The sequence below is a fragment of the Eumetopias jubatus genome, unplaced genomic scaffold (genome assembly GCF_037043125.1).
Source record: "Eumetopias jubatus isolate StellerSeaLion01/CBP00866 unplaced genomic scaffold, mEumJub1_p1.0 scaffold_12, whole genome shotgun sequence".
NCBI classification, from domain to species: Eukaryota; Metazoa; Chordata; class Mammalia; order Carnivora; family Otariidae; genus Eumetopias; species Eumetopias jubatus.
In genome coordinates, this window is record NW_028274818.1 from 84,660,349 (window position 1) to 84,680,071 (window position 19,723).

The following is a 19,723-nucleotide window of genomic DNA, read 5'->3' on the forward strand; positions in this document are numbered from 1 at the left end:
GTGCATAGATACACACATACATAGTTAGACAGCCAGGGTTGGCTCTGGTTAAGTAGAATCCCATGTGCTTTACACTGGAAGAGATATCAGATGTGATATGTCCCAGGGAGTTCCAGAACTTTGCCCTCCGTAACCCTATGGGTAATCATGGGGTTTCTTTGAGAGCTGGAGGATGAGGGAATCACCGATGGGAGAGCTAAGCCCCCTACCTGACGTCAACAAGAGTCTATTTGTATTTAATGTCTACATATTGGGTATTCATGTAGAAGTGTATTTAAAGAAAGGGTTCCACTATAAATATTAGAGAATCTTGTTCTAGTCCAGCCCCTTTATTCTATAAGAGGGAGAAGATGAACCTCAGAGAAGGGAAGAGGTTAGGGCCCCTGACTTGTCTTTCAGGGGCATTCCCAGTGTACCCCTCCCTTGAAATGTAATAACTTTGAATCCCCTGACTTACTGGGAAACAAGAAGCAATTCCTCCCAAGAAATTCTCTTTAAAAAGTCACTATTAGAATTGTGCAAGACTGTTGAATCACAGATCTGTACTTCTGAAACAAATAATGCAATATATGTTAAGAAAAAAGAAAAAGAAGAAGATAGCAGGAGGGGAAGAATGAAGGGGAGGAAGTCGGAGGGGGAGACGAACCAGGAGAGACGATGGACTCTGAAAAACAAACTGAGGATTCTAGAGGGGAGGGGGTGGGGGGATGGGTTAGCCTGGTGATGGGTATTAAAGAGGGCACATTCTGTGTGGAGCACTGGGTGTTATGCCCAAACAATGAATCATGGAACACTACATCAAAAACTAATGATGTAATGTATGGTGATTAACATAACAATAAAAAATTTTAAAAAAAAGTCACTATTAGGGGCGCCTGGATGGCTCAGTCATTGGGCATCTGCCTTTGGCTCAGGTCGTGATCCCAGGGTCCTGGGATCGAGCCCCACGTCGGGCTCCCTGCTCTGCGGGAGGCCCGCTTCTCCCTCTCCCACTCCCCCTGCTTGTGTTCCCTCTCTCGCTGTGTCTTTCTCTGTCAAATAAATAAATAAAATAGAAAAATAAAAAGTCACTATTAGAGTAGACCTTTGGGGCGTCTATCCAAGAAACACTGCCATGTGTCCGAGACCTGCCTCCTCAGGTTGGCCCCATTGGCTATGTTTGCATTAGATGAGGCCACTCACCTGCCCTAAGATGTTTAGACCAAGGGAAGCATTCTGACCAAACAGGGAAATCACATTCTTCCCTGTACAATTTGAATGTAGGATACCAAGTGCTAGTTGGTCTGTGGCCCCTGAATTAGGAAGTGAGATGAAGCTTCACTGTCCATATTTAATTAAGGCATGATGAATGAACAGGAAGAGCTAGTTTCAGTGCAGGGGGGAATAAAGAAGACACACAAAGATAAGCAGATGTAAAGGCTGTGTGGTTTTGGGAAGACTGACAGATGGAAAGACAGACAAACCTTGGTTTCTGGTGGTTTTCCTTTACAGCCAGGTTGTATCTTCTGTTCTTGGACATTTTGCTCCTATATTCTGATAATTCTCCTTTTGCCTGATTTAATTAGAGTGGGTTTCTGTTTCTTGCAACCACACTATCTCTGAACATGAGAGCACTTTGGAAAGTCTCCTCCTGGCAGATAAACAGGCTCCACTCCCCTGTGGCCTGGTCCTGATCTGATCGTTTTTTCCTGAGGCCAACTTGGAGGGGCCTTGTGTATAGCTATGGGAAGGGGAAGCATTCTCTATTTGTGGCATCTTTGTGGAGTGTTTTATGAGGGCCCATCAGAGGTTTCCAGAAAGGGACTTCACTCATCCCTCAGGCGCTGCTGCTATATCCCCATGGCAGGATTGACACAGCATTTTCCACTGGGACTTCTTGCTTACTTCAGAGCAAGTGCACTACTATTCACAGCTAGAGGTATATTCTGGAGTGACAGCATCTCTGCATCCAAATCAAGCAGTTCCTCCAGCATTTGGGTCCTAGGGTAGGTTTTTGCCTACTCCTAGGCACATCAAAGCATGTCTACGGTATGGTGGGGGACAGGGGAGCAATGGGAACCAGTCTTCCCTGGAGTAGAGTCTCCAAAAGTGGACCCTTTACAACTTATTCCCATGGGCACTATTGAGACCATGACGGAAATACATCAGAGGACACAGATTAAAGCAAGGATCAGTCTGTTCAATTCATCAGCAGTAAGAACAGGGGGGTACTTGGGAAGGAACCATGGGAGGTGCCTTTTTTACAAGCTCATCCCCTTTCTCCCCCGCACCGCCCAATGACACAGCCCCACTTCCCTGGAGTTACAGACTAACACATGATACATTTTTGGTCAAGGCTGGAGCCACAGAAGCACGGAGCAATTCTGGCTCCAAGATCCTGCTAATAAATGAGGAAGTCAGGCCAGGCCAGGCCAACAGGGCCCCACCATGAGAAAAAGAGGGATATACAGGCACAGAGAGTGTTGAGCAAGGGAAATATCTTCCCTTTCCCCAAACCTAGCCTGGCCCAGAGTCTATAAACACCAAGATTGTCTACGTGATTTGGAGAGAGAACCAGCATAGCCGATGGGTGACTGGAAGCCATTGCCAGAGGGAAGAACATGAGCTTCAAGGCCAGTTGCTCATCTGAGCTCTCAGAACAACCCAGCCAGGAGCACAGGCAGGAGAAGCATGGGCCAGGCCACCAGGAACCCTGAAATATAAGAGAGATGTCTGTCAAGTGTTGGGCTTTGTAACTCAACAGCCAAAGCAAGCTAGCCTTTCTATCCTCTACCTTACAAGGACAAGAAAGGCAAAGTATCCTTAATATCTGTTCTAGGCTACAGCCCCTGGGAAGTGGCAAAGGGGTCATGTGGTAGAGGCAAAGCTATCTAATCATCAAACACTTTTTCATATTCCTTTGGGCACATTGGAAGGCAATTTTCCCCCAGCCTCCTTTGCAGGTAGGTGAGATCACATGATTGAATCTGGCCAGTGGAATATGGGTAAAAATTATACATGCCATTTCTAGACCTGGTCCTTAAAACCTCCTACATAATTTTCCATTCTCTCTCATCCACCATCCAGGGACCAGATGCCAAGGATCCAGCAGAGGACTTGCCGGGGACAGTGGAGTTGCCAGAAGTTACCAGAAGGTAAGAGCCTGACTTCCTAATGACTGCAAAGCACAGAACTGCATCCCCCAGTGATTTAGTGGGAAATAAACTATTGTGTAAAGGCACAGAAAGTTGAGGATTGTTTGTCATAGCAGCTAACATTACTTATGCTAATACTAAAGAGGCAGAAAGACACAGAGGTTAATAAACCTCTGAAGCCTGACTTCTTAGCTTAGAATCCCAGCTCTAGAGGTGCCTGGGTGGCTCAGTCAGTTAAGCGTCTGCCTTTGGCTCAGGTCATGATCTCAGGGTCCTGGGATCGAGCCCTGCATCGGGCTCCCTGCTCAGCAGAGAGTCTGCTTCTCCCTCTCCCTCTCCCCCTCACTTGTGCACGCTCTCTCTCTGTCAAATAAATAAATAAAATCTTGAAAAAAGAATCATAGCTCTACAACTAGTTGTGCAGGCCCAGGCAAGTTACTGAGCCTCACCATCTCACCATGACTGAGTTTATCTGTATGCAAAATTGAAATATCACAAGCAGTTCCTACTTCATGTGACTTTTGTAAGGCTTAAGTGAGTAAATTCATATCAAGCATTTAGAACAGTGCCTGGCACATAATAAACACCATATAAGTGTCAGTTTTGAATATTAGACTCTAAGATCTGGGAGGGTTGGGATCATATCTCCTCTGAAAATGACCATATACTCAGTGTTAATGAAGGGTGTGGATCCTGGGTGATAGATGCCTTGTATTTGGGGGCCTTGGGGAGGCATGTGTACCCCCTCCCACTGTACTACAAGATTATAACTTTTTTTCCATCCCACAAATTTCAAAGTAACTTGTTGATGTCCTAGAAGGAAGTGAAGAATATCATAATTTTTTTGAAATATTAGTGTATGACAACCAGTTTGTATTTTTGAAACACAGGCTGATGTTCAGTTAATTTTAAAACGTCAATCATGTTTCTGGGAGATAGCAAACAATGAACACCATAAGTGCCCTCTTGTGGTGGTCTCATTCCACATAAGATTGCTCCTCTTTTCTTCCAGAAGGCTCCAGAATCCACTGCCAACTCTAGAAATTAGTCAGTTTGGCAAACTCTACTGGGAAATCAGGCTGCTGCAGGCACTGCGCTAACCTGAAATATTGGGAGAAGTGAACGAGACGTGAGGTCTGCTCTCAAGCTCCTTTTAGTCTGAGCTCTAACCCCTCTCTCTGATGAGCGCTACTTTTCTGAGCGTTGTCTGAATATTAGCACTAAGTGTGGAGAGGCCATCTTGACCTTATTTGGAAACTTTTAGGCTGTTCTCTAACTGGAGAATTAAGGATGGAAAGAACTTTTTCATGGTGTGCGTTCACCAATATAGGTCATCTGTGTATTGGGAAGAGGGGGCAGTAAAATCTTAGTAGCATTGCTTTCCCTTTGGTCCAAAATACATTTCTTGGATTGGTCTCCCTGTTAAACTCCAGGTCACCCACCAAAACCCCATTCAGATGTTGCCATCTGCTGAAATTCTTGCCTGACCTTATCCAGTACAGTTAATTACTCTTCTTTGTGCTCCTGCCACACTATCTACTTGCTTGTGATTTATTTGCTTATATGACTGTCTCATTTTTGCAATTGTTCATTCCCCTATAGGGCTTGTTCCTTTATTATTTGCAAACCTGGTTCCTTTTTCTCATTGCATTCAAATATCACCTCCTCTGAACATTTTTCTGGCCATTTACCCATTCTGATATTTATTTTTCCTTCTTGCCTTATAAATAGAACCATCAAACATTGGTTCAGGACATGGCCACCCAGAATAAAGATTACATTTCCCAGCTTCCTTTGCAGCCAGGTGTGACTAAGCTTTGGCCAATGAGATGTAAGTGGAAGTATAAGGTTTCAGCTTCCAGGAATGTTCCTTAACACTCTGTGACTTTTTCCATATTCCTTCCATCCTGCTAACTAGATATGAAGATTGGAGCTCTGGCTGCCATCTTGGACCGTGAGGATGAAGAACGTGGACGGGAAGAGCTTAAAAGAACTTGATTCTTGGTGACCTTGTGGTGCCACCCCAGGAGCCCTGGATTGCTTGCCTCTGGACTTCATTTACATGTGAGACGTTATTACCCATGTTGGTAACTTTCTATCATATCACCCTCTTTTCTTTCTAAATTATCTTGTTAACTTTTTATTGCCTGTTTCCCACACTGTAACATAAGCTCCATGAGGGCAGGCACCTGGTGTATCCTGTTCACTATTATATCTGCAGCATCTAAAATGATGCCTGGCACATGGTAGGCACCCAGTAAGTATTTATTGTTAAATGACTGGCCCCTGCACTAGACTATGAGCATCTCAAGAACCACACTTGGAACTGATTCATTTCAGTGTCCATAGTCACCAGCACAGGCTAAATCAATGTGCACTGAATTGAAAAGAAGAAGAAGAGAGGGTTGGGAGGGAGGGCAGCGGGAGAGGCAGGAGATAATGATGTACCTGCAGAGCTGGGGGTTCCGTTCACGACGCCAAGAGATGGAGTGCCTGGGGACAAGAGCAGAGGTGAAGGTTTCCTCAGTCATGTGCCTGTAACTGGCACTGTGGCCATAGCTGCTCCAAGTCCTCCTGGACCCGGCCACCATGGCCACTGACCTGGCCACCCACACTGTTGAGGTGTCTTTTATTTAGCAGTTCCATTTCTAAGCCCATTTCATGCATTTGAAACTTAGTTCTTCCAGCAGATTTATGAGGAAAATATTTGTGTCCCCATTCAACAGATGAGAAGACTGAGGCTCAGTTGACCAAGGCTAAGTTGACCTTGTTGTAGGTAGTAAAGCTGGGATTTGAACTTCCATCTCTCTGATTCCAAAATGAAAGTTCCTAACCCTCCAACTACTCTGTGATACCACATGAAGCTTCAAGTTGAGGGCTCAGTAAAGAGGCAGGACAACTCAGGGCAAAGCCTTTTTTACAAGACAGCCTCAGTTTACTCACCTGGAGAATGGAAGTGGAAATAGTGCTTACCTCCTTAGGCTGTTGTGAGCCTTCCATGTGATGATGCATATAAATGTTTTGTATGGTGCCAGCCACATGGGTTATTACTATTACTGTCATTGCTGTTGTTACTAGCATTACTGCATCCTAATTTCTTTAGGACAAAAAAAAATTGCTTTCATTCTTCTGGGTTTTTTGACTCCTCCATTCCAGCAGGAATAAAAACCACCACAGTAGTGCTAACCCATGGGTAGGATGGATAAGCATTTGTGGGACAGTTAGAAAGCTTCCCCTACATCATGCCCCAGAATATTATAACTGGATTTTGAAAAACAGTCATTCACCAGAAAACAAAGTTGGGTTAGAACCTAGACCTCACCCAAAAGGGGCTGAGGTAAGGGGACCTGGCAGGAGGAATAAGGGAAAGGACATATGCTGTAGAATCAGTCTGAGCTGGGTTCAATTCTAACTCCAGCTCCTCATGAGCTGAGTGATTGGGGTGAGCCACTTAATCCCTCCAAACTTCAGTTTCTTGCCTGTAAAACGGACTCAGTCAGGAGAATGAAGGGATTTGATGGATGATGAAAGCTTAGCCTGGTCTCTAGCACATAGGAGGCTCAGCACAAATGGCAAGTGCTATTATTATTACCCAAAGCACCTCATGGAAAGATAGATTCACTGGTGGGGGCTGCAGTGAGGAGGCAGAAAAGGCTCTAGGTTGTTAGGGTGGTGACCCCAGGCATCTGTGGTTAACTGTCAGAACTTGACCAGTTGGCCTTCTCACCAGAAGTTAGCCACTCACCTCTCCGAGTGATGGGTCCCAAATCTAGAACCTGGGCTGGATTGATAGCCACTACTTCACTGCGGAGTTGACTTCTTGAGCAAGACTGTGGGGATGGAGAAATCTCATATCAAAATTTAAAATCACAGTTCCTATCCAGGCTGTCCCTGCAATGGGACAAGAATCTGGCCCAAGAATGGGACCCCACCCATCATGTGGCCCTGACTCTGAGGCTGTGGTTTTCTCAGTCTAGAAAATTCTTCCTGTCAAGTCAAACAAACATGGGTTTGAATCTCATCTCCACTCTCTTCTAGCTGTCTAATTTGGGACTAATGACTTCACCTCTCTATTACTATTAAGTAATACCTTCTTGGTTGTAAAGGTTAAAATGAATGTGTCTGTAACACCCAGGCACATAGTCAGCACTCAACAAATGCCAACTACTAGCAGGCAGTACCAAACAGGGGTTAAGAGCATGGACACTGGAATTACCTCCCAGCTCTGATGTTTTCTAGCCGTGTTGCCCTTGGGCGGAAGACCTCTCTGAAGCTCAGTGTCCTCATCTGTACCATGAGGTCAATAAAAGAATCTACTTCAAGGGTTGTTGTGAGAATTTAATTAGATAAGGCATATGAAAGTTTTAGTGCAATTCCTGACATGGAATAAGCACTTAAAAGGTCAACTATTATGAAATCATTCGAAATATGTCTTGTGCCCAGGAAACTTAGTGGGCAGGCTCCTTTGTCTAATCTGCTTCCTGTATATAATTATATACACATGGGCTTTTTGGAGATTGAATGTCCATCCATTCATCCTTTTTTCTTTCTTCTCCTCCTTCTTTCTTCCCCTCCCTCCCTCCTTTCCATTCATCCATAATTCCAATAAATATATATGGTGAGACTACCAGGTACCAGGCCCCATATGAAACTCTGAATAGTTCACTCTAAAGAGTTACTCACCGGCTGGCACTGTTCATTAAGGGAATCGCAGAGATGAATCTCACAATGCAGGAAAACTAGGTCATAATTTCCAGCAAACATGAACATCTGAACTGAGAACCGGCTTTCTGAGGACACTCCATTCTCCTCCACACGGATGGTGGAATCATATTGATTTGGGCAGCTGGGAGGGTGACAGGGGCAAGGGTCTAACTTTTAGAACAGCTCAAGGGACCTGAGGCCCTTGGCTGTATCTTTAATCTGTATCCAGTATAAAAACATCATCACAGAGAATTAAAGAGTTCCCTGATTCCCTCCATCCTGACATAGACTTTTATTCCTCCGGGTTTCCTCCAAGAGGTTTATTTTTTTGAGACAGAGAGAGAGCATGTGGGGTGAGGAGGGGCAGAGGGAGAAGGAGAAGCAGACTTCCCACTGCGCACAGAGCCCGATGTGGGGCTCGATCCCAGGACCCTGAGATCATGACCTGAGCCAAAGGCAGATGCTTAACGAACTGAGCCACCCAGGCACCCCTTCTAAGACATTTATTCATCAGCCCATGTGGTTTCAGTTTTGTGGGGTGCAGTCTCTGAGGTGAAATAGACTGCTTCAAATTCCAGCCAGAACCACTTTCTAGCTAAATATCATTAGCAGATGACTTAACCTGTCTGAGCCTCACTTTTCTTGTCTGTAGTGCGGAGACAGTAATCCGTACCTCCTGGGGTGGATGTGAGCATTTAGTGACACAGTGCATGGCACATAACTAATCTCAATGATAAATATTAGCTAATATTGTTACTTACCATGGTTTGAATCATGATCTATGGATATGCCTTTTCCCTTTGTTTTTGCCAGTTAGCAATTTCAATGATATTTTGTCTCATAACACTTATCATGCCATTTTCATGTTGATTAGTCAGTTAGTATCTGTATAATAGCCCATCATTACTTAATGGATCTCTATTTTTGAACTGTGAACCTATTTCCAAAGTTATAAAGGATACTGAAATGAAAAATAATTGGCATTTCTTTATCTTGCTGACCTATTTTGTATTAATGCTTTAGGCTAAAACGTCAGGAGTAATATTCCTGGGTCAAAAGTATGGTCATGATATGTAATGCCAAATTATTTTCCAGAAGAGGTAAGCCAGTTTACACAACTGCCAGGCAGGGCCGTGGTGATCTTTCTGCCCCCCAAAATCCTTTTCAGGCCAAAAGATAACCCAGAGTTGCCCGTTACCCGTTTCTGATGATGAAATATTTCACAGGGTCAGTCTTGTCTTTGGTAGGTGTGGCATAGCAGTTCCTCAACAACAGGTTAAACCGGGAGGTGTCCCCTCTCTCCAAGATGGCTCCCACATAGAGCATGGATTCAACAGTCAGAACAGCTACGGCCCCTTCGTAAGGAGATGTGTAGTTCTGGTCTTGGAACAGGGCCATCCTGACAGTGAACTCTCCATCCCCGTCCACACTGATGTTCAGAGAACTGAGAAGAGGAAAGCCGTAAGAGTGGAAACGTTAGGTTTCCACCAGTGAGAACAAAATAAATCCAGCCCTGCCCTTGTGTGAAGCTATGAAGGTGAAGGCACATCTTTGGTTCCTAAAGGAACTATTCAATCACCCATTTAAATCAAGCATTTAGTATCTGCTAGGCACTAACCTTGACAAGCAGACGAGTGTGTCTCTGGGATCTCCACCCATTCTCCCTGCCTCACAGATCACTCATATCTCCTTCACTCACAGAATAACGGCAAGTGCACACCTCTGTCTTCCCCCCTGTACAATGGGATCAGTCCCGTGGGCTCACCGTTTTTAGCAGCAGTTCTCCTCCCTCTACCAGGGAATCATCCAGTGAAACATCCATTTTAAAAGAGGAATGGCTTTAATTTTTATTTACTATGAAACTTGGGGCCCCAACACAATACAGTCTGAAAACCACTGAACTAGAAAATTACTAGTCCTAATTATGCTACTCTGTGAGCCCAGGAGGCAATGAGGGGATGGAAAGGGCACCATGGAGTTCTGACACCCTCGGAAAATCCCCCAGCAAGTCTATTGGCATCTAAATGCTGAGGAATCCATTCCACAGGGAGACAGTAGTGACCAAAATAGATGAAAGCCTCTTTCAAATGGATCCCCACCCAAATTGCTACTTGGTTCTACTTCTAGTGAATTGAGGGTGCTGTTTATCCAATCAAAGCTGATCCTGGCTTAAATCCCACATCTGCGGGGAAGCCTTCCTGCTCCCACTATCCCCACCCCACGAAGATTAGATCAGGGACCCTTGTTCCCTGATCCCACAACACCCTGTGCTTCTCCCACATTGCACTCATCTCGCTTGTAAATAATGATTGGTATAATTAGTTGCTTAATTCCTGTCTTCCTCAAGATAAATGAAACCGTGGTGTGTTTTTGTTCCTTAGCATATTTAATTAACATTATTTCATGTTGCTGCATTGCTTCTTAATAATAATCTTTAATAGCCACAAAATATTCTGTGTCTGCCTTGTGCATGCTGAACATTAATCTGTGATCAACAAATATTTGCAGATGAATGATGGAAAGAGTGAGAGCTCCTGTAGGAGGTAGGCAGCAATCTGAGGACATCTTAAGCTTTGCCTGAAGTGAATGTGATCAGTGTCAGGGTTATAGATCAAAGGGCAAGGGTCAGTGCTGTACCTTACAATGGGCTGCAGGGCAGTTTGGAGGCTGACTTTCATGTCCAGTGGGTAGGCACACTGGAAATTGATGTTGAGGATGGTGTCTCTGATGATGAACTCATTGGCCACGGAGAGGGTGTTTTTGTAGATGGCATGGGTTCCATTTCTCTTTGGCATAAAAACAAGACCACATATATGTTTATGTGTGTGCAGGTATATCTAGAACTCAGGCCTGCCTGACTGCAAGGTTGATGCTCTCCATCATCCTGCCACCCTGCCTTCTGATCTCCAGGAAGCATGTGGGCCTCTTCCCTTTAGTGGCTCTAATGCCTTATGGGAAGGGGAGTGAGAATCCCAGATCAAAAACTAGAACAGTAATTTTTGGCCCTTGGGGACAGTCAGCAACCACCATGCTTGCTCCCATGTTGACCCCTCCCACATCACCCCTAATTAAAATAATCATTATCATAGCTTACATTTATTGAGCTCAAGCAGCAAACCTGTTCTAAGCTCTTTATGTGAACCAACATGTGTAATCTCACATATTACTAGAGGCCCAGAGAGGCTAAGTGACTTGTCTAAGGTCTCATAGCTACTGAGATAGCTCCACAGCCCAACTCCCCACCCTCTGGCAGCAGTGGTGTAAACACCATTCACCTCCAGAATGTTTCCGCAGGCCCTAGCCTCAGTAGGGCTAGTCACAGATATCCAGTTTCTCTCCTCTCTTTGCGTGATGCTGTTGCAGTTCCAGTCTCGCAGGTAGGCAATGACCTTGTCCCCAAAACCCAGGCCTCCCAGCTGACACTTGTCCAGTGACACCCTGATCTCCTCAGCTCCACAGTTCAGCTGAGGCTGCAAACTGTGGACATCTGAAAAGTTGAGAAGGGGATAGGTGGAGTAGACAGGGCTCTGGAAGCAGTGGGCAGAGCCCACATTCCCTGCCCTTTGGAAAAGCCATCATATCCACTGGGGAGTTGGGTAGACTAATAGGGGCCTGAGACCTAGGTGGGATTCACACCTAGGCTTGTAGTGGGTGAGGTTGGCAAAAAAGCCCCTGGTCCCAGATTTCTAAGCATCCTATGTGCAGGTATAGAGAGGCCTTTCATGTCTTGGGGATTGGGGATCAGGGTCTCTGGGGATCGGGGTCTCTAGAGAAGCAGGACTATCCTGCATTCCAGATTAGAATCAAGGGTAGGTATATACTACTCCTACTCCCTGGCTTTGTGAAGCCAGCGCATCTGACTAGGTTCAAAGCCATTGCTCATTTCTTTCATTCATTCGTTCATTCACTGATTCATTCCATTCATTTGTTCAGCATTTATTCATCAAATGCATCTTGGGCATTTATTGTCTGTACTGTTCTAGGTACTGGGGATACAGCGTTTGTCAAAACTGACAAAATCCCCACCCTTATTTATGGAGCTAACATTCTGATAGGGGGATGGATAGTAAATGAAAAGAAATACCATTTTGATTGTATTCATGAATGCATTGATTCAAATACATTTACTAACCACCTTCTCCATGTGCGAGGCACATTCAACACAAAAATAAAGAAAACATGGACCCAGCCCATGAGGATTGCTTGGTCTTGTGTCAGAATCAGCATGTCAACAGCTTATTAAGGTGCAGTATGATGAAAGTACTAACCAAGTAAGTTCTAGGTGCAGAGGGAAACACAAGAAGGTATATCTGAATCTGTCAGTTATGTCAGGGAAGGATTCACCGAGGGCTGGAACTTGGTCGGGAGTAGGAGTTTTGCAGGTGCATAGGGCAAGTGAGGGGCACCCCTGGCTAAGGGAACAGCAGAGGCAAAAGTGTGGTGATGGGAGAGAGGATGGTGTGTTTACAGAGATGCGGAGCTCAGAGGTACAGGAACTTAGAATGGGCGGGGGTGGAGTGTGAGAGATGGAGAAGTAAGCAAAAGCCAGATCACAATTGGGTTGTGCCTGGAAGCAATGGGGACTTGCTGAATAGCCACTCAGTCATGAAGACTCGAGGCAGGCCACCCGCCCACCCAATCAGAGAGGACCTGCCAAGGATGCCCTTGGAGTCTCCAGGTATAGGAAGAGCATCCTTGAAATCCCAACATCTGATTCTGTGATGGCCCAAATCCTGGGAGACCACCCCAAGCCTCTGGGGGCTTGTCTACCCAATGAGCAGAAAGAGCCTTCATGGAGAGCAGGGTTGTTTCCTTCCAGTCCTTCCCCTCATCCCTAGCCCGCTCCTGCTAGGCACACCCAAGCACCACTTGGTCCACACTGCAGCCCAGTTCTCCAAACACATGCTTGTTCTTGCCCCACTGTCTAGAACACTTTCTTTTCCACAGGGACTAGGAGTGTGCTCAGAGGAAGGCATGCTTATGCCAAGGGCAAGAGTCAAAGGCCCTAATTAGAATTCTAGGAGGGAAGGAAATAATCTCATTGGGAAATTCATTCAACCCCCATCCAGGGCTTAGGGCTTGTTTATGGCGTCTGTACCCATTAGTCATGTGCCTCTGCTTGTTTACGTCCTGGGACAAGAACCTTATCACCTCAAAAGCCTGCCCATTTGGACTGCTTGCCCTGTATGGTGCTTATTTTTACTATTATCTTAGTCCCATTTACAGATGAGGACATTAAGGCTCAGAAAGTCTAGGTGCCTTGTCCCAGGCCCCAGAGAGCTACTACGTCGCAAATTCAGGACTGGCATAGGAGTCTGTACATGTCCTCACATGTAGACTCTGCAGATATTTGAATGCAGCTCCCACGTTTGCAGAGTTCTTGTCCTCAGTACCTTTGTCCCTCATGGGCCAAGCTCACCCATGCCAGAGCTGCTTCCTGAGGCTGCGATCCAAAGACTGACCTGGCAGTTTGTTCCATCCCTGCTCTCCCATCCTTGCAGATGGCTTTGAGAACCTTTTCCCTGACCTCAGTTCCATCCCCACTGACTCTGGTCCACACCTTGTCCTGACCCTCTGCAACTCCCTCCTTGCTGCCTTGCCTGCTCAGACCAGCATCGTTCCCACTGCGCAGACCTGCTGAGCCACTCACCAGAGCTGTTGAGGTCCTGTCTGCAGTAACAGTCCCAGGTGCCATTGAGAAAGCTGCATTCTTCCTCCGGGCGGCAGGCATTCTCACACTCGTTCTTCACAGTGTAGGGGTCTCCAGGGTGAGGCACAGAGGAAGGGGATTAGAATGCAGAACAAAGCGATCTGAGGACACCAAGGCCAACTCTGTCATTCTACCAGGGCCCGGAAGTCCTGCTGCAAGGGTGTGCGATACATAGTGGAAGGGTCAAGTCTCAAACTCAGATTTTCTGATTCCCAGTCCAGTGAAGTGAGAACCCAGAGGCTGCCATCCTAACGCTAACTACGTGGCAGACACTGTTTGAGGACTTTCCACAAATTAGCTCATTCAGTTCTCATGGTAAGTGTATGAAACTGGGTAGCATAATGGTTAGGTATATAGATCATGGAACTAGAGTGTCTGGGTTCAAATCCCAGCTCTGTCATGTTCCTGCTCTGTGACATTGGGACAGCTGCTTAACCTCTCTGTGCCCCAGACCTCTCATCAGGTGTAGTTATATAGTACCTGTATCTCATGAGGCTGGTGAGAGCATTAAATGAGTTCCTAGTCTAAAGCACTTTGGATTGGAGCAGGGACACTATGCATTGGCTGTGACTTTTGCCATCATCCATTTTTTCAGATCAGAAAACTAAAGCTCAGAGAGGTAAATTAAACTGCCCAAATGGGATCTAAATCTGAATGAGCTTGTGTTCTTCATATCATGCTACACATATGGAGATATATATTTATATCAGGAGATTTTGCCCTCAACTCTGAATTTCTGGCTTTCCTTGAAATGTTGGAAGGCCCAGCAACCTTGGGTGACATCCCCACTGGGCAGTAACACGCGGAAGCTGAGTCCAGGCCGTTCCGCTTAGTCTCCCGATCTGCCTCACTCACTGCTGATGCCTGGGCTCCTCACCAGGGGGCCCCACCCCCCAGCCATCCCCGGCTCTCTGCCGCTCACCTGTGCAGTACCTCAGACTACACTTGGGGGTGCCCTGCAGCTGGTACACATGGAACTCGCCTGGGCAGGCCTTCACCAGCACCTTGCTCTTCCAGAGACAGCAGTTGCCGCTCCAGTGGGCACAAGCGGTGCGGGTGACAATGCCCTCCTCCAGGGTGGGGTGAGTCCCATTCAGCCACATAGGGGCATCTGTCTGGCATCGGTACATTGGGACACAGGTCTCTGGCAACCTCACTCCTCCGTCTCCCACAAAGCGGTACCATCCATTCTTGTCCCTGTCACACAGCTGGCCCTGTCCTGTGTACTCCATACTCCGTGAGGGTTCATCCAGGCGGGTGTAATTCTGGCAGGGGTCATAGGAACGAATGAGGGTGGAGTTTCTGTCATCTGGAAAGCAACAGTGCGCTTGGGTTTACTGAGCATCCTCAGAGCCCACAGGATTTTAACCGTCCCCCTCCACACATACACACACACTCTCATTTTGTTTTGTTTTAGAGTGGGAGGGGGCAGGCAGACAGAGAGAGGGAGAGAATCTCAATCAGGCTCCACACTCAGTGCAGAGCCCAGCATGGGGCTTGATCTCACGACTTTGGATCATGACCTGAGCGGAAATCAAGAGTTGGATGCTTAAGCCACTGAGCCACCCAGATGCCCCCCACACACTCTGTTTTGATTTTTGAAGGTGCTTAAGGACCCCAATGAAGAAATGAGGCACACAACCCATTCATTACATGTCGGCCTTCATCATCTTAGGGTCAGAATAATAATGAGGACTTTGTGTGTGATATTTTGTAGGCATTAAGAACACCAAGGGCGGGGTGCCTGGGTGGCTCAGTCGTTAAGCGTCTGCCTTCGGCTCAGGTCATGATCCCAGGGTCCTGGGATCGAGCCCCACATTGGGCTCCCTGCTCAGCGGGAAGCCTGCTTCTCCCTCTCCCACTCCCCCTGCTTGTATTCCCTCTCTCGCTGTCTCTCTCTTTCTGTCAATTAAATAAATAAATAAATAAATCTTTTTAAAAAAAAGAACACCGAGGTCTCCACCCTGCACAATTCCAAGGGGGCATCCTTCACATTGAACTCAGTGCACTCTCTCTGGCTCTCAAGTTGTGCAGTGCTCCCCTCTGTAACCATACACTGTGGTCCTGTCTGACCAATGTATTATAAATATAATACAGGCTCACTGGAAAAACCTCAAAGGTCATTAAAATGAATAAAGTAGAAATGAAAGTTGTCATAAGCCCATTCCATCCCTAGAAGTAACCATAAATTTGCTGTATAGTCTTCAGACTCTTTCTATGCATATGTTTAAAATATAGGGATTTTTAAAAATGGGTTTAATGCTGTACAACTTTTTTTCCCACTTACATATTTTACTTAATACATCATAGACATTACCCCTTATTAATAGGTATAGATCTAACACAAGATTTCTCAACCTGAGCCCTACTGATGTTTGGGGCTGGATAATTCTGTGTTGTGGGTGGCTGTCCCATGCATTGCAGGATGTTTAGCAGCTTTCCTGGGCCCTTCTCATTAGATTCCCGTAGTTCCTTCCTCCTGGAAGTTATCTCCAAGCATTGCCCAAATCACCCCCAGTGGAGAACCACTGCTCTAACAGGACCATTTCTGATTTTGCTCATCTCATGGGGCTTTTTTTTTTTTTTAGATTTATTTATTTATTTTTGAGAGAGAGAGGAGAAGAGAGGGACAGAGGGAGAGGGGAAGGGAGAGAATCTCAAGCAGACTCCCTGCTAAGTACAGAGCCCCATGCAAGGCTCGATCCCACCACCCTGAAAGCATGACCTGAGCCGAAATCAAGAGTTGGCCTCTTAACCGACTGAGCCACCCAGGAGCCCTTGATATCATGTTTTTTGTTTTTGTTTTTGTTTTTAAGATTTTATTTATTTATTTGAGTGAGAGTGAGAGCGCAGGAGTTGGGGGGAGGGGTAGAGGGAGAGGAAGAAGCAGATTCCCCACTGAGCAGGGAGCCCGATGTGGGGTTCTATCTCAGGATCCTGGGATCATGACCAGAGCCAAAGACAGACACTTAACTAACTGAGCCACCCAGGCGCCCCGATCTCATGGTTTTTTTTTTTTTTTTTTTAAGATTTTATTTATTTATTAGAGAGCGAGCAAGAGAGAAACAGCATGAGAGGGGAGAGAGTCAGAGGGAGAAGCAGGCTCCCCACTGAGCCGGGAGCCCGATGTGGGATTCGATCCCAGGATCCCGGGATCATGACCCGAGCCGAAGGCAGTCGCTTAACCAACTGAGCCACCCAGGCGCCCCGATCTCATGGTTTTTAACGGATTCAGGAACTATGATCTATGAGGAGGCTGAGAAGTGAAGGGGTGGATTGGTCAGTCTGGGTTTAAATCCAGCTCCACACCTGCTGGATTTAGGTCATCAAGGATGACCTTGACAGGTGGTTTGACTCCCCTGAGACTCGTCTGCAAAACAACACCTGCAAGTTAGTGGTTGCCAAACTCCCTCCATTCCTAAGCCTCAAGTCACAATGTTTGCCACATCTGTGTCCCCCTGTCCAATTATCTACTTAATATGTTTCTTTCAATGACTCTCTATAAATTTGTTTCATCTTAAGGAATAATATCTGTGATACCATAGGTATGATATACTAGTTACACATTTTTTTTAATTAACATATAATATATTTTTGTTTCAGGGGTACAGGTCTGTGATTCATCAGTCTTACACAATTCACAGCGCTCACCATAGCACATACCCTCCCCAGTGTCCATCACCCAGCCACCCCATCCCTCCCACCCCCCACCACTCCAGCAACCCTCAGTTTGTTTCCTGAGATTAAGAGTCTCTTATGGTTTGTCTTCCTCTCTGGTTTTGTCTTGTTTCGTTTTTCCCTCCCCTCCCCTATGATCCTCTGTCTTGTTTCTCAAATTCCACATATCAGTGAGATCATATGATACTTGTCTTTCTCTGATTGACTTATTTAGCTTAGCATAATACCCTGTAGTTCCATCCACATCATTGCAAATGGCAAGATTTCATTTTTTGATGGCTACATAATATTCCATTGTGTGTCTGTGTGTGTGTGTGTGTGTGTGTGTGTGTGTGTGTGTGTGTGTATCACATCTTCTTTATCCATTCATCTGTTGATGGACATCTAGACTCTTTCCATAGTTTGGCTCTTGTGGACATTGCTGCTAAAAACATTGGTGCATGTTTGATGGTGCATGATCCCTTTGGATCACTACATTTGTATCTTTGGGGTAAATACCCAGTAGTGCAATTGCTGGGTCATAGGGTAGCTCTATTTTCAACTTTTTGAGGAACCTCCATACTGTTTTCCAGAGTGGCTGCACCAGCTTGCATTCCCACCAACAGTGTAGGAGGGTTCCCCTTTTAGTTACACATTTCTGATACGCATGAAAAAATATACATAGCCATTAAAAAATTCTTTAAGAGTTTGCCATGAACCACTGTACTCCTCTCAGGATGTATCCCCCGTTTTAGAGAAATAAAGCCCTAAAGCATTGCTAGAGGATTAAATGAGATAATAAGTATAAAATGCCAAACACAGCCCCTGAGACCTCATAGGAGTTCATGCTGGTTCTCTTCTCCAGTTCTGATTTATTGAACAATGTGAATGCCTGAATTATGGACCAGGTACACACACAGGATCACATTCTTGTAATACACGTTAGAGGGACTTTTTTGAAAAAGAGATTTTCAAGCCTTGCTTACGTATGTACTTATTTTAAGGAAAGGAGTCACTGTACTTGTTGTTCTTGGATTATTTCCTGCACACACACTGTGTTTTCCCAAGGGAGGCCATGAGCTGAGTCCCTCCTTCCCCTCCCCACAGCCCCCTCCACAGGTGACACAGGCAGAAATTTCAGCCTGGTGTTAAGCCTGAGGACCCTTCCTACAAGCATCTAAGATGCCCAGTCCGCAGATCTTTGAAATGATCACCGAGAGATCAGTACCTCTAGTCCTCTCTTTTTACATATGAGCAAGCCTTCAGATGAAGGAGAAGGTGCTTGCCAAAGCGAGGGCACAGAGTGACTAGGTGATTCACGTCCCCATGAATCTGGGCTCTCTGAGCTGCACATATTCTGGGCATGGGAAGTTACGTTAACCGACGCCATGGTCCTTGCAGGGGGGATTTCCGATTTGGCTCTTTGAGAGTTTATGGCTGTAGTTTCCCTCATCTTCCACCCCTTGACTTCTAGCTGCTCAGTCTTCGCTTTAGACATGTCCCTGTTCCCCTCACTGACCCTGAACTGCCTTCTCTGCGCTCCCCCTCTCCCCAGGTATTACGGGGCATATGAGATGGCAGGTAAGCAGAGCACACACCTTGCTGTTCTGTAGATGCCAGGGTCAGAATGCAGGAGGCCAAGGCCAGCCACAAGACATAAGAGCCCATCCTTTCCATAAGCTGAGATGTGCAGGTCATTCAGCAGCATGCAGACTCTCCATGCAGCTAGGGGAAGGGAGAGACTCAGATACAATGAGGGTGACAGAGGTCATTCCTCTGGGGATAAGCTTAAGAAGGGAATTCACATCAGTTCAGCACCATGACTTGTACTCAGGCCCTCGGATACGTTAGCTCATTTAAGGCTCTGAACCCCCCGCCAGGGAAGGTACTATTCTTGCTCCCATTTACAGATAAAGAGGGAGATGAGACTCAGAGCATATTAATCCCAGAAATATTGACTGAGCTCCTCCTACATGCAGGCACTATGCTGGAAGTTAAATAGCTTGCTTAAGGCCACAGGCCCATGTTTGCAGAAACGGACCCATGACTTCTTTCGTGAAGGGCTGTATTGTTTTAAAGCAGGTGTGACTTGCAGAGAGGAGGTGGGGTAGTGAGGGTAGGAGGCTTGCCAAGGGGATGAGATTGACAGCAAGAAAACCAAAGGTAAGCTTAGAGCTGGCTGGCACTGCAGGATGTCCTAGAATCCCTCAGGTTGGTTTCGACTCAAGTAGGGGTATAGGCTCTGGGAGACTGGATAGAGGGAAAGTTACAGTGCTATGAATGTCTACAGACAAAAGTAACAGCTGCTTTCTTAGTTCTGGTGTATTGGGCACTGTCCTAAAAGACTCCTGAAGTGTCCTAGATGCATACAGATTTCCTGTGAGGGTGGGACCATGTCAGACTGTGCCCCCATTGCTTGCTCCTAGCATGGTGTCTGGCACACAAGGGGTGCTCAATAAAGGTCTGAGCAATAATGAATAAGTAAATGGGGATGCGGAGGGCAGAAACAAAGAGCTGT

At 46.1% G+C, this 19,723-nt stretch overlaps 1 protein-coding gene across 3 annotated transcripts; it reads right to left on the bottom strand.

The window, feature by feature from the left end:
* Nucleotides 1-2,633: 2,633 nt before the first annotated feature.
* Nucleotides 2,634-18,903, bottom strand: GP2 (glycoprotein 2). Of its 3 annotated transcripts, none has more exons than XM_028091675.2 (10): nt 18,804-18,903; nt 14,471-14,857; nt 13,489-13,599; nt 11,114-11,325; nt 10,476-10,624; nt 9,037-9,282; nt 7,818-7,980; nt 6,880-6,964; nt 5,583-5,627; nt 2,634-2,692 (listed from the first exon to the last, which is right to left on the bottom strand). In XM_028091675.2, the coding sequence occupies exons 1-10, from the start codon at nt 18,901-18,903 to the stop codon at nt 2,634-2,636; spliced, it is 1,557 nt and encodes a 518-aa protein (XP_027947476.1). The 3 variants fall into 3 exon arrangements, with proteins under 3 accessions (XP_027947476.1, XP_087873139.1, XP_087873140.1); XM_088017013.1 differs by lacking the exon at nt 14,471-14,857 and adding an exon at nt 13,782-13,788 and having other exon boundaries at nt 18,802-18,885; XM_088017014.1 differs by lacking the exon at nt 14,471-14,857 and having other exon boundaries at nt 18,804-18,885.
* Nucleotides 18,904-19,723: the final 820 nt, after the last annotated feature.